General features: G+C 41.3%; 1 protein-coding gene across 3 annotated transcripts in view; it reads right to left on the bottom strand.

Moving 5' to 3' along the window:
- The window catches only part of LOC106935936 (histone acetyltransferase p300-like), a 28,133-nt gene that overhangs the window by 4,337 nt on the left and 11,640 nt on the right, over window positions 1-12,156 (bottom strand). Inside the window, exons 3-17 of one of the 3 annotated variants that reach the window (XM_015016674.1) lie at window positions 8,370-8,543; window positions 7,915-8,236; window positions 6,978-7,097; window positions 6,427-6,657; window positions 5,464-5,569; window positions 5,231-5,356; window positions 4,560-4,677; window positions 4,288-4,423; window positions 3,996-4,067; window positions 3,793-3,878; window positions 3,501-3,653; window positions 2,239-2,733; window positions 1,510-1,909; window positions 1,303-1,421; window positions 239-302 (exon numbers count right to left, since the gene is read on the bottom strand). In XM_015016674.1, the coding sequence (XP_014872160.1) occupies window positions 239-302; window positions 1,303-1,421; window positions 1,510-1,909; window positions 2,239-2,733; window positions 3,501-3,653; window positions 3,793-3,878; window positions 3,996-4,067; window positions 4,288-4,423; window positions 4,560-4,677; window positions 5,231-5,356; window positions 5,464-5,569; window positions 6,427-6,657; window positions 6,978-7,097; window positions 7,915-8,236; window positions 8,370-8,543 (2,722 nt within the window). The remainder of the gene's footprint in view (window positions 1-238; window positions 303-1,302; window positions 1,422-1,509; window positions 1,910-2,238; window positions 2,734-3,500; window positions 3,654-3,792; window positions 3,879-3,995; window positions 4,068-4,287; window positions 4,424-4,559; window positions 4,678-5,230; window positions 5,357-5,463; window positions 5,570-6,426; window positions 6,658-6,977; window positions 7,098-7,914; window positions 8,237-8,369; window positions 8,544-12,156) is intronic. The other 2 variants (XM_015016676.1, XM_015016675.1) reach the window with 2 other exon arrangements.

Raw genomic sequence — 12,156 nt, 5'->3', positions numbered from 1 at the left:
TTTTCCCTTTTTTTTTTTCCCCATTTTTTAAAAAAAACCCTTTTTGGGGAAAAAAAATGGAAAAAAATTAAAAAAAAAAAAAAAAAAAAAAAAAAAGGAATTCTGAAAAATTCAAGTGGAAAAAAATGGAATTGGGGGGGATGGAAAATAAATATAGTGAAATTTGTGGTTAAAGGTGTAGAAATCCTCTGATAAGGTAAGTATGATAAAGTGTGTATTCCAGCAGACAGACGCTCACCTGTGTCTAACTTTCTCTTGATAGTCGACAGGTCCATCGGGTTCTTCACTATGTCAAAGTAGTCCTGTCCAAATGTTTCAGAGGAAATGTCATTAGACACATGCTGACACAGTCCAGACAGAAACTTTGTTTCCATTACAAACATTTGCAAAACTTTGTCGATATTCCACTAATTACAAAAATACACAATTTCTCAACCACTGTGTTTCCTTTAAATAAGAAACACAATTAAAATCACATGTGAATAAATTTGTTCATGTGATAAGTCATTAAGAAACATGATCCTCCAACTACTTATTATTGTTCTGTCTTCTTCACCAGCAGTGAAATCTGGTTTTTGACTTGTGATGCAAAAAATGTGTTTCTATTGTATCTTCGTGAAAGACACTCATTTTGATACAGCCAAAAACAACTCACCTCATGATAGCGCCAAAACTTTTGACTCTTTTCGAAACTGCTGTGTTTCTATTAAGCAAATTAATTCCTGTGATTCCAATTAGTGCAGCTGTGTGGTTACTGGGGGAAAAAAAGGTGTGCAATACTGCATATTTAGATATCAATCCAATACCAAGTAAATACAGGGCCTGTATTGCTGATATCGATACTGATACCAATACCTTTTATTCAAGTTTGATTTTGATATATAATCAAACTACTGCTGTTTTTGTTGTTTCTTTTTTTCTTTGAATTATTTTGTTCAAACATGGGACATAATTTGGACAAAGTTTATATATGTATCTACAAGATAATTGAATCACATAACATGATTTTTTTTGCATTTTTCCTAAACAAAGTGGAAAAATTATCATGTGAGAAAGCCAAAACAAAATTATTTCTGAGGTAGAGTTGAGAATACAAAGCCCAAATAAAATTTCAAGGTGGAACTTTATCTTAGCATGCTAGTGCTAATACTGATACCAACTTGGTATTGATGTCTTTGATATTTCGGATGGATCTGCCCACCTCTAGAGGAAACCCAGCTATAGTAAGAACATGGAACTGGTAATTATGGTACCTATGAGAGAGAACGGGTTGAGGACATCGTTCTGACTCAGAATACGTACAGGTATGCAGAGCAGCTTTGGGTCCACAGGCATTCTGAACGGGAGGGATTCTGGGTCTTGTCGGTAGAGAGACTCCAGTGTGGGCATGAGGGCCTGACGAAGCTCCTCCGGTTTGAAGACTATGAAATTATGGAGAGGGAAAAAAGTTAAATTTAACACAACTAGTCTGTGACGTAGTATTTTCAGCTCTGTAAAACAACGCCTTACTCTTCTTCTTCACAGGAGCCTGTGGAGCAGCTGCCTCTGAACTCTCCTCCTCTTTCACCTCCTTCTTCACCTCTGGCTTCTTCTCTTCGGTCTTCATGGCCGCTGACGGCGTGGACGTGTCCATGGGGACTCCTTTCCCTCCGTCTCCGGAACACTCCTCCTTCTTAGGTTCTAGTTTGACGGGTTTTTCCTCCGCTTTGTGGTTGCTCAGCTTCCCCCCTTTGGAACAACTGCCCGTGTCACTCTCCTCCTCCTCGTCCTCGTGCTTCACCTCCGCCTTGGGCTCCATCTTGGTGGCGGAGGCGTCCAGCGGCGGCTGCTGGGACGCGGCGTCCAGACTGCCGACGGAGGCCGGCGTCATGGCCTGGCTGTCTGCTGGGAACGAGCCCTTCTGGGACAGCTGCAGGGACCATTACAGACAAAATCCAGTTAATTGGATTAAATTAACAGAAAATATTTACAAAAAGTGGACTATTTTTCCCCAAGACTCCACTACAGAAACCAGATTTTTTTTCATATTTGTGAAAAACAAATCCTGATTTTCCAAAAATTCAATCTATAAAAGCCAAAAAAACTCAATGAAATTGATTAATGACCCAGCCCTGCTTTATGATTGCACTGAATAGATTTATACTTGAAATAAAAAGAGAAACGTCTTCCAAATAAAACATAAATTAATAAGATCAAATTATTTCCTTTAGAACAGGAGGAGCTGCAGTGCTAACTAACCGGAGTGCGGGGCAGCTGAGCGGCGTGCGGCGTGGAGCTGGGGGCTAGTCCGGGATGAGATGGAGTGGTTGAACCTGAGGGCCCCATGTGTTGCTGCTGGAGGGGCTTGTTGGAGCCAGGGCCCTGGCTGAGCTGATTCTGCTGAAGGCCCAGTGGGGGCCCTGCCAGCTGAGGAGCGTTGGGGGTGTGTGGCTGCGGTGTCTGGGAGCCCGCTAGTCTGGGAGGCGTCTGGTGGGGCGTGGGGGAGCGACTATGTGCCGGGGAGGGGGAGCTGCCACGCATGGGTCCCAGGTGGGGGATGGAGTTGGCTTGCTGGTTGGAGTTAGATGAGGTGATTGATGACGCGGGGGTGCCAAGAGATGCGTTGGGACCGCCGCCTCCCACGCTCTGGGGACCCATGGGCCCCACATTGGGGACCCCACTAGGACCGCCCACTGAACCGGGCTGTGCCAGAGGACTGGCCACGGAGAGAGACGGAGGAGTTCCCATCTGGGCCTACAGGGAGAAGGAGGAGGACAAGGTTCACCAACTCAAATTTAAAACTTTTTAAGATTTTTTTAAGACCACAATAAATGAAATTTAAATGTAAAGCTGTAATGTACAAAAGAAAATAACATATTTTATACTATGGTGTCAATGGAGCGTCATATGAGCTGGCAACAGAAATGAGCCAATGGCAAAGACAAGTATGCCAATAATCTGCACCCATTATGGACGCAAAAAAGCTAACTAGCGGTAGCCTCAGTCGGCTCAAGTAACAGAACAGAATGAAGATGTCTGAATGCGACTCAAAATTTTGCCTGACAGAAAAGTCTTGCTAAAAAAATGAACTACATATAGTATATGTCTGTTTTTGTTTTGTTTTTTTTGCCAAAAGTTTTTTGTTCCCTAAAACATCTTTGGGAAAGAAAGAGGTGATGATTTTTTTATTTAATGAAGAGATTACTGAAAATGTTTGTCATATCCTCAGAATATACTCAGAGAAAAGCTAAGGTCTGGTTCAAGCGTCTGATTTTAAAAACCTAAGAGACCACGAACATGATAAAAAAAAATCTTAGCTATTGCAGGTTTGCTTGTACAGTGTTTGGTGCTGATCCACAAGACAGGAGTAACACACCTGTGAAACTGATTTCACTCACCACCATTCAGATTTCAGACAGAGAATGTCACAAAACCTCTCAATAATGTCAAGACCAAACATGAGTTCAGGGTAAACAAACATGGCCAACAGGGAAGAATTAAAGGAATGCGAGTCTTCCTACCTGTGCCATCCCGCCCTGGGCTCCAGGCTGGGCCAGTCCAGGCTGAGGTGCTCCAACTCCAGGTCCTGACCCAGGAAACTGTCCATGGGACAGATACTGGGTCGGCATTGTGTTGACGTTGGGCTGTCCCACTCTGGGCCCAACCATCCCAAGCTAAATGAATAAATGTGTAAAACATTTTTTTTAAATTCTCTTTTATTAAAAAGTCATCACTATGGAAGCAGATTTGTCCAAGAAACAATAAATGGCTCTATTAGCTGTAGCTTAAAACAAAACAGAGCAAAGCGCTGACCTGGCTGCCAGATGCTCCCAAAGTAAGAGGCGGTGTTGACCTCTGACCCATAGCTGGCATCCCCATCTGATTGAACTGGTTCATACCTGACAAAAACACCCACATAATATTAGGAACAAAAATTTTTAATGAAAAATTGAACTTTTTTGTGCAAATAAATCATATCTGAGCAGATAAAACAATCTTTGGAGGATGTTCTCTACCTGGGTTTTGCATCCTGTTGATCTGATTGGGTCCAGGCGGCCGCACCATGGATGGATCAGAGAGAGGGCCGTCTGCAGAAAGGAGACAGACAACGACACCCATAAGTGCACAATGGGAGAAAGTAGAACTGCAGAAGAATTGATTTACTGAGGCGCAGGTTGCAGAAGTTAGAAAAAGGAAAACAGATGTGATGACAAGTTATTTACACTGCAAACCCAAGATTTCTACGCAACGCATAAAAACACAAATAAAAAGTTAGGCACTGGCATGAGTATTTAGATGTCCACTTACTCTGAGGCAGCCCGGTTGGTGACTGACCCATGCCGGGCCCGGCTGTGCCCTGTTTCTGCAGCCGAGTCCGTCTTTTCTCCTCCAGCTCCTTCTGGATCTTATAGATCTTTTCCGCCAAAAGGTGATAGTACTCAGCCTGGAAAAAAACAAAAGACAAAAAAATCAGAATGGCAGAACCACCAATGAAGAAGACTGAAAACGTTACTACATTCTGCATATTCCACTTATATATTTTTTGTGTAATTAGTGAGGTTGAAAAGAGAGCAGCTTACTCTGCTGTTGGCTGACTCGTACATGTCTCCCTCTACTTTCCGGGCGTAGGCCACCAGGTTCTCCATCCGACGGTCCTTCAGCGCAGCGGGATCCGGAGTCGGAAAGATGGCCTGGACACTGTGAGTGAACAAGTAGACGGGAAGAGGCTAAGGGACGAGGGAACAGCAGAGTCTGTGACTGACTGCTGGAAAGCTGTGGATAGTTGTCATGTGGAAGGAAATTGATGCGTTTAGATTACAGCACAATCATGTGTTTAAATATCCTAGTCAAAGTAAAAACTTGAATCCAGATGAGAAACTGTGGAAAGGCTTTGAAAAGAAAGTTACTCACATACTAAAAAGAGCAAAAACTAAATAAATGAAATAAAACTATAGCGTGCAGAGCTGCTGGAGACACTGAAAGGCGCTTCCATGAAGTGTTGACTCAGGGAGTTGAATTCAAATAAATGCCACACTTAGCAGATTTTTCTTACCAAACAACTCAGAAAATCAGGCGTCAATTCCAATCCACTCCACAGTGATGTGTCACTTTAATTTGGAGTATTTACATGAAATCCTAATAAAATAAGTTGATGTTTGAGCTTTCTACATTTTGTCACGATAAAAGCACAAAGGCTTTTCGAAGTGGTGACACAAGTCGAAGTGTGTTGTGTTTTGCTGGTGACGCTTACAGCTTGTGCACCAGGTGGTTCCGGAGGTCCTGTGTAATGTCTTCATGCCAGCCTTTCTTTATCCCTGTGGCGGAGGGAGGGGCTGCTGTGGGCATGGATCCGACTCCTACAGCATCATTCATCAAACTGGAAATAATAAAAAAAATAAATAAATAAAAATAGACTATCATTAAACTGATTTCTTGATATTTTAAGTCAAACTGCTCATCCCACATCGTGTTGCCATCTCTTACCTTTGGTTATTCACATTAAGATGCATCATGGTGTCCTGTAGTAAACTGGCTTGTTGACTCTGAGGGGGGCCACCCACACCGCCGTTGACCCCGATCGGATTCACACCTACACAGATAAGAGATCGGCCTTATATACAACTCTACAACTCTGATGACATTGCTTCTTTCCTAATACAACGCTCTCTTATTGGGTGACTTTTGTCTGCAGTTTTGCTATAAATAATTTGGTTTCATTTAAATTATCTGGAAGATTTTGGCCATAAGGCATTAACCAGGTCAGGGTGGGCAATACGAAATTAAAGTTTTATCGCAATATTTTGCCGTACTATTGCGATAATGATAAAAGTGATGATAACAAGTATTTATTTCCTCATTTTTAGGTAACTGTACGACTGTGACATTAAGTGTGTTTTCATGGTACATATAATTACACAATTTGACATTTCAAAAATAAATTTGCTTAATAGAAATGTTGAAAATAATTCAGTTTTTCATAAAACGTGTTGGCGTTAGGGTGAGGTGGTGTTATTGGCTGTATGAAAATTGGTTTATTTTCCGAACCGTGACAGAAACACTAATGTCGCAAGTCACATGACCAACAACCAGATGTTGGTGCAAACCATGAAGATGATAACAGGAAGTAGTTTGAGGATGATGGTGCAGCATGTTTTTTAGTGACATAAAAAGTGACATGTATCGCACATTATTTTCAGATTTACTGATATTTATTGACATTTTCATTTCAGTGGAGAAAATAGTAAAACTGACAAGAAGGACAGTTTTTTTTAAAAAAATCATTAATTGGAATTTATTATAACCATAATATAAATTCTTCTGATAAATTTATCATGATAAATTATGAACGATGCGATAATTGCCCAGCCCTGTAACCAGGTAGAGAACAGATTATTCTTGAATTACTTGAATGTTTTCTGTTAGCTTAGCTTGTTTCCTTTAACTTACTCATTGGGTTCAGAGGCCTCATGCCGGCCTGACCTTGGCTGGCCATGTTGGGTGGACCGGTCTGACCCTGGATCTGGTTTCCCTGGTAGGTGAGCCCCAGCGCGGCATAGGCTCTCTCTATTGAACTGGGGTCAATCTGGCTGGGTGGGTTGATGTTGGGAGTACTAGGCTGACCACCGGGGACCGAACCCAGCGAGCTTCCCAGTCCTGAACCTGCTGCACTCAGCAGAGCTGTGAGGACAGCAAGAATAATATTGGATCAGTGATCATTTATTTGCTCTGCTCGAAAGTATCAACAACAGTGATTTCAACAAATACATTTAAAACATCTATACAAAAGCTTCTAAAGGAGCAGAGTTTACAAATTAGGTGAAAATGAGGTTGTTGGTTCTAATCCATTACCAAGCAAACCTGGACAATCCTAGCATTAAAATCTCTACAAACTACTTGAGTAGTTAAAGCAAATAAAATAATAGAAAGAAAGCAGATGTACAGTATTTGGGAACAAAATAAGAAACAGAGTAGATGTGTCGGTTTGGTCAGATACAGACACTCACACTGCGGGTTCCTCTTGTCCCCGGCGTTCTTCAGTGGCAGACAAACAGGACAGTCGTGGCGTGTGCAGTTCTTCCAGTGGGAGATGATCTGTCTGGAGGACGCACAGTGAGCCACTGCAAAGGGAAAGGAGGGATGGGGGGAGACAGAGCAACGAAATGTGAAAATGAAATATGAGCACATAAAGGACGGTATAAAATTATCTGTGCACTGATTTCAGTTTTCTGACCGATCATCAATCTTTAACAAAACCTGAGATGCCCAATACTGATTTTGACCAATACTGATACTTTGTGTAAAACTGTCTAATTTGACAAAAGAAGGCTGATTTCAGTAAACCATTAATGTGAAGACGTGACCTCTCTGTCAGTCCTCTCCAGCAGACCAAAAGGGAGCAGCGGCTGATTCTCAGACCTTTGCAGACGTAGATAAGATCAGAAACAGAATCAGCCGATCGCCCAATATTAAGGAAATCAGAACCGATTTATTAGCACCCAGTATCTTAGCACTGTCAATCATGCTCATGCACACGCTACTCACACCATCCCACCTTTCTCTCTGCTACGCTAAAACTGAATCCCAACAGCAGAGTCTGCCATGAATGCTAAGACTAGTTAGCATTTCCTGGAATGGCAAGTTGTTTCTCTGCCATTAGCACATTTAGTAGTGCATATACGAGGTTGATTGGCAGCTCTAAGCCCCTCCTCCTGGCTCTGACAGCAATAGTAGTTCGGGGGTCTCAAACCACATTGTCAGGATATAATGTTAGTTTAACCAAATATGGAAAAAATAGATTTTTTTTCCTCACAAAAGTCACATACTGCAGCTATAAGAGCTGAACTTCAGTAGAGTCAAACATACTTCCAGAGAAGCGCAGTCATCATATTAAATCTGTCTGACATAAGGTAACATGTTTACAGCGCTGTGACTTACCTTGACAGGACTTGCCGGACTGGCAGTGGGTCATGTGGTTCAGGACGTTCTTCATGGTGCGACAGTGGGGCAGGTTGCACTGCCGGACCTCTCCGTTGGCCTGCTCCCGCCGCTGGCACTTGTGCGCATGAAGCAGGAGGACCAGCTGCTGCTGGATCAGCTTGCGCTTCTCAGGGTCCGCTGTGGGTGGCGCTCCGGCCGCAGCCGACGCCGCGGAGGCCTGCGAGTTGTATCCTGCTAGGCCCGCCTGCGCGCTGGGGACCATCCCTGGTGCTCCTCCCACCGGTGCGCCTGTTGGACCACCCACACCTGTCTGCGACTGCTCAGTGGCCCAAAAAAAAGAAAGCAGCAGAGGGGAGGAAAAAAATTGTGGGTCATAAAAAGTATCCTGAAGAAGCGGTAAAAACAATTACTGTGTTCGGCTCGTCATAATTAAATCTGAGTGCATGCCTTACCATGGCACCCATTGCTTGCATTGGCTGGGTCTTCTTGTCCACATTGAACTGGCCCAGGTTGTTGGCCATGGGCCCTTTGTTCTGGAGCTGAGGGCCCAGCCCTGCAGCTCCCAGACCCTGACCTCCTTGATATGGACCTCCAAACGAGCCGCCTGGGTTTCCCATCATGCCCGGCTGCAACACAACGCGTCAAATGAAAAAGAGTGAAATTATCTGTCTGTGAACTAGAGCTTTTTTATCAATATAAATAATTATTGACTTCAACAAGAACTTATACCATGCTGAAAAGTTACTTGTAAGTCTTATTTCAAGTCTACCAAGAAACTAGACCAAAAGTACTTGGTAAGATGTGGGATTTTTGGCATTGTCATCATTACTAAAATTGCACAGACTTACAACTTTAGCTACAGAAGAATCTTGTTATAATATCTTGCAATTAAGTAATCAGAAATGATCCAAACAGCTTCCATTTCATGCTTTACTTTCTTTCTAATCTTTCCTTTAAAGTCCAGTAAAGCGTGTTGTGTGTTATTACTGCTTTATAAATGAATAAACCTGCTTATCTCTACTCAGCTATACGATGCAATAGTTGCATATGAACCATCAGTGAAGATTTAGACTTAAATGTCTTCCAGCTGTAATGAGCCCAGTTGGGGATAAAGGAAAATGACTCCTTGGGATAAATCTCCAAACACACTTAAGATGCTAAATACAAGTTGTGTCAGGCATGGGAAGTATGAATTTGAAGTTTTAATCACAATAGTTTGGTGAATGTATTGCAAAGACAGTCTTTTTTGAGACAAATGTTTCACTGCTTTCACTAGATGCTTAGAAACACCAGTTAAAGAAACAGAGGTGGGACCAAGTCATTGTAGTGCAAGTCCTAAACTTTTCATTTAAGGTTTTTAACAAGTTATTTGATCAATTATGTAATTTAATCAAAGAAACAATAATTGAGTCTTTTTGCAATGAATTGAAAAGGGGTTATTTTGTTTGCTAGAACTAGCAAAAATAAATGAACTTCAGAATCATTTGAAATTCAGAGATGTTGTTGCTTTTTACTGTACATATTAACCAAAATAATGAAAACATCCAATAAATTTAGAAAATTATTAATTAATTGATCAATGATGGCAATGTTTAAGAAAATCTGATTTCTACAAAAATTATAACCATGTTAACCAACTACAACAGTAGTAGCATTTGAGTAACATCGAACTATTAAAATAACTCAAATTATGTATAACAACCGTATGAACAGGAAATATGTGATCAAGCTTATTTAATCAGACATGGTCTGTAGTTGTTAACAAATCTAATTGATTCTGATAAATCAATTCTGGTAAGTCAATAAGTCATTCAATGTGTGACTCGAGTCCAAGTCACATGACTTGAAGCCTCTATTGACACGGCTCCAGCTAATCCAGTTTTTAACACGTATTATTGCCCTCAACCAACAATAAATAAAACACTTAGAACAATAAAAGTAACAATCTCAACCAAATAATCAACCATTGAGGTTTAAAAACATTTAAAATTTATTATTATTAATACAAGACACTAAATTGTGATGAGATGTTTTGTTCGTGGTATATGTAAAGATATGGCCCACCAGTGTCCGTGCTGATTTATTTATTTTTTTCAAAATATTTTACTATGAAGTTAAAATGATTAGAAACCTGAAAATAAAGACTGGAATCAGAAAAACAAAAACAAACATGCCGAGTCCAACAGCAACTGTCATTTGTGCTTTTAAAGATTTTAATTATTGATTGTTTAATGCTTGTTTTTTCATTTAGCACCCTTTCTTTAATAAAATAATCTCATCTGGAAGGTTTTGCATAATTATTCCAAAAAATTGTTTTTAAAATAATGTTTAAAACTTGGTTAATATGTTTTAAGAATGGTGGCAATTTTTGTTTTGATGCATTTACTTATGACCGCTAATCACCAATCAGAGCTGATCACTGGACAAATACTGACTGGTGCATTACAATACCAGGGTTTCCCCCAGTGTAATATAAGCCTGGCGGCCCGCCATGCTTTACTGGCCTCGCCACCAGGCTAAGCGTTGCTTGTTTATGTTTCGAGGAAAATAAATAGAAAAAATAAAAAAAAATCACTTTTTTTTTTTTTTTTTAATGCCAGGGTGCAAGCGTCTCCGTTTCCCTGAGCATTTCACTAGCAGAGCAGATTTATCCTTAAGGATAGGTTTATAATAGATAGGTTTATAGTTTATGCATTTAAACCCGACAGCGCGCGGACCAATCACACCGCTGGCGCCTCTGCGCTTTGCCTCGCGCTCTGCCACTGCTTTACCTCAGCGGGATCGCACGCGCCTCCTTCCACTGAAACTGGACACAGGCTGATCTGTATGGATATTTACATCAACTTACTGTGAGGAATTATGATCCTTTGGAGAACTCTAGGTAAGAGTTTAAAACCCGCCGCGTTAGCTCTGGTTGCGCAGCTCAATGTGAACCGCAGGAATAACTGGTAGCGAATTCAGAGGCGCGTTGTGGAGCGGTGAGAATGATTTATCTTTGTGAACGAACAATTATATGCGGCGTTTACATCTCAACACGCTGCCCAGCGTGTGGCTCTGTGTCTGTCTTCCCTGTAAAGTTTATGTCTGTGGTCCCGGTTGGCCGGAGAGTTTGTTGATAAGGAGCAGCGCTAACCTCATCATGCAGGTTCAGCCCGGTGAGGAGCTTTCGCGCTCTCCTCGGAGTCACGCATCACGCTGATTTTATACTATTTTATTATTATTTTTCCGGTTACACGATGCATCAAACCATATCAAATGCGTTGTCTACTTAGAGTTAATGCGCCCGGCCGCACGGAGATCTGAGAAACTCGTGACCGTCAGGCACGGTCGAGTCCCATGAACTCGACCAACCAGAATAGTTTCTGTGACAATTAAAACTCAACAGACACGAAATGGAAGAGCTACTATAGCCAAAACTCCCGTTTGTTGCGCATCTCTGCGCAGTGCAGCGGATTTACTCATTGTGCAGGGCCGGTCCAAGGTTGCATGAGGCCCTGCGCAGACTTTGACTTAGGGGCCCCTCTAGCTGCTAAAATCATCAGCACCTCTAACAGCTTCTGTGTTAGATTTAGTGAAATATGGGAGAAGGGAGTAGTTTAATTGACCAGCCTAAAAAGCAATAAGTTACAATCACAGTTTACTAAATTGTATTTGTAAATTCAAAGATTAAACTCACAGCATCAGATTCTTGCTATGGTAACAAAACTGTCTAACTATGAATATTGTTCTTTGAAGTTTTACAAAGTAAACTTGCCAGTTCCTTAAAATCTTGTATTTAAATGTTAAACAATTTAAAATCTTTTAATTTATGTATGCTGAAATTGAATCAAGTTTAACAGCATTGATAATCTCAATAAACAAGTGTTACATTTATGTATCTGTGGTCTGTTTTAAAATATTAGCATTTATGGGGCCCCTGAAGCCCTGGGGGCCTGATGGAGCTGCTGACTTAATTTGGATTAAACAGAAGTGCAAATTTGTTGTTTCTAGACTAGTTGCAGGTTTTAATAGCATTTCACTGGAGATGTTTTCCTGTAACATATAATTACACAGTAATACTTTAATATTTTCTGTCAACTTAACATCTTTTAATACAAAAACACGATAGATCGCCTGTGGACCGCCTCGATGCCCCCACCACCGGGCTTAGCAAGTTTTCTGGGGGAAACCCTGGATTTGCAGGAGCAGCAGAGATTCATCACACGCTGTCCTTATAGAGCATTATTCTATAATCATGCA

This window comes from Poecilia latipinna, unplaced genomic scaffold (genome assembly GCF_001443285.1).
Source record: "Poecilia latipinna isolate Pla-1442-1.1 unplaced genomic scaffold, P_latipinna-1.0 Scaffold2046, whole genome shotgun sequence".
NCBI lineage: Eukaryota > Metazoa > Chordata > Actinopteri > Cyprinodontiformes > Poeciliidae > Poecilia > Poecilia latipinna.
This window is presented reverse-complemented; position numbering and strand designations above follow the sequence as displayed.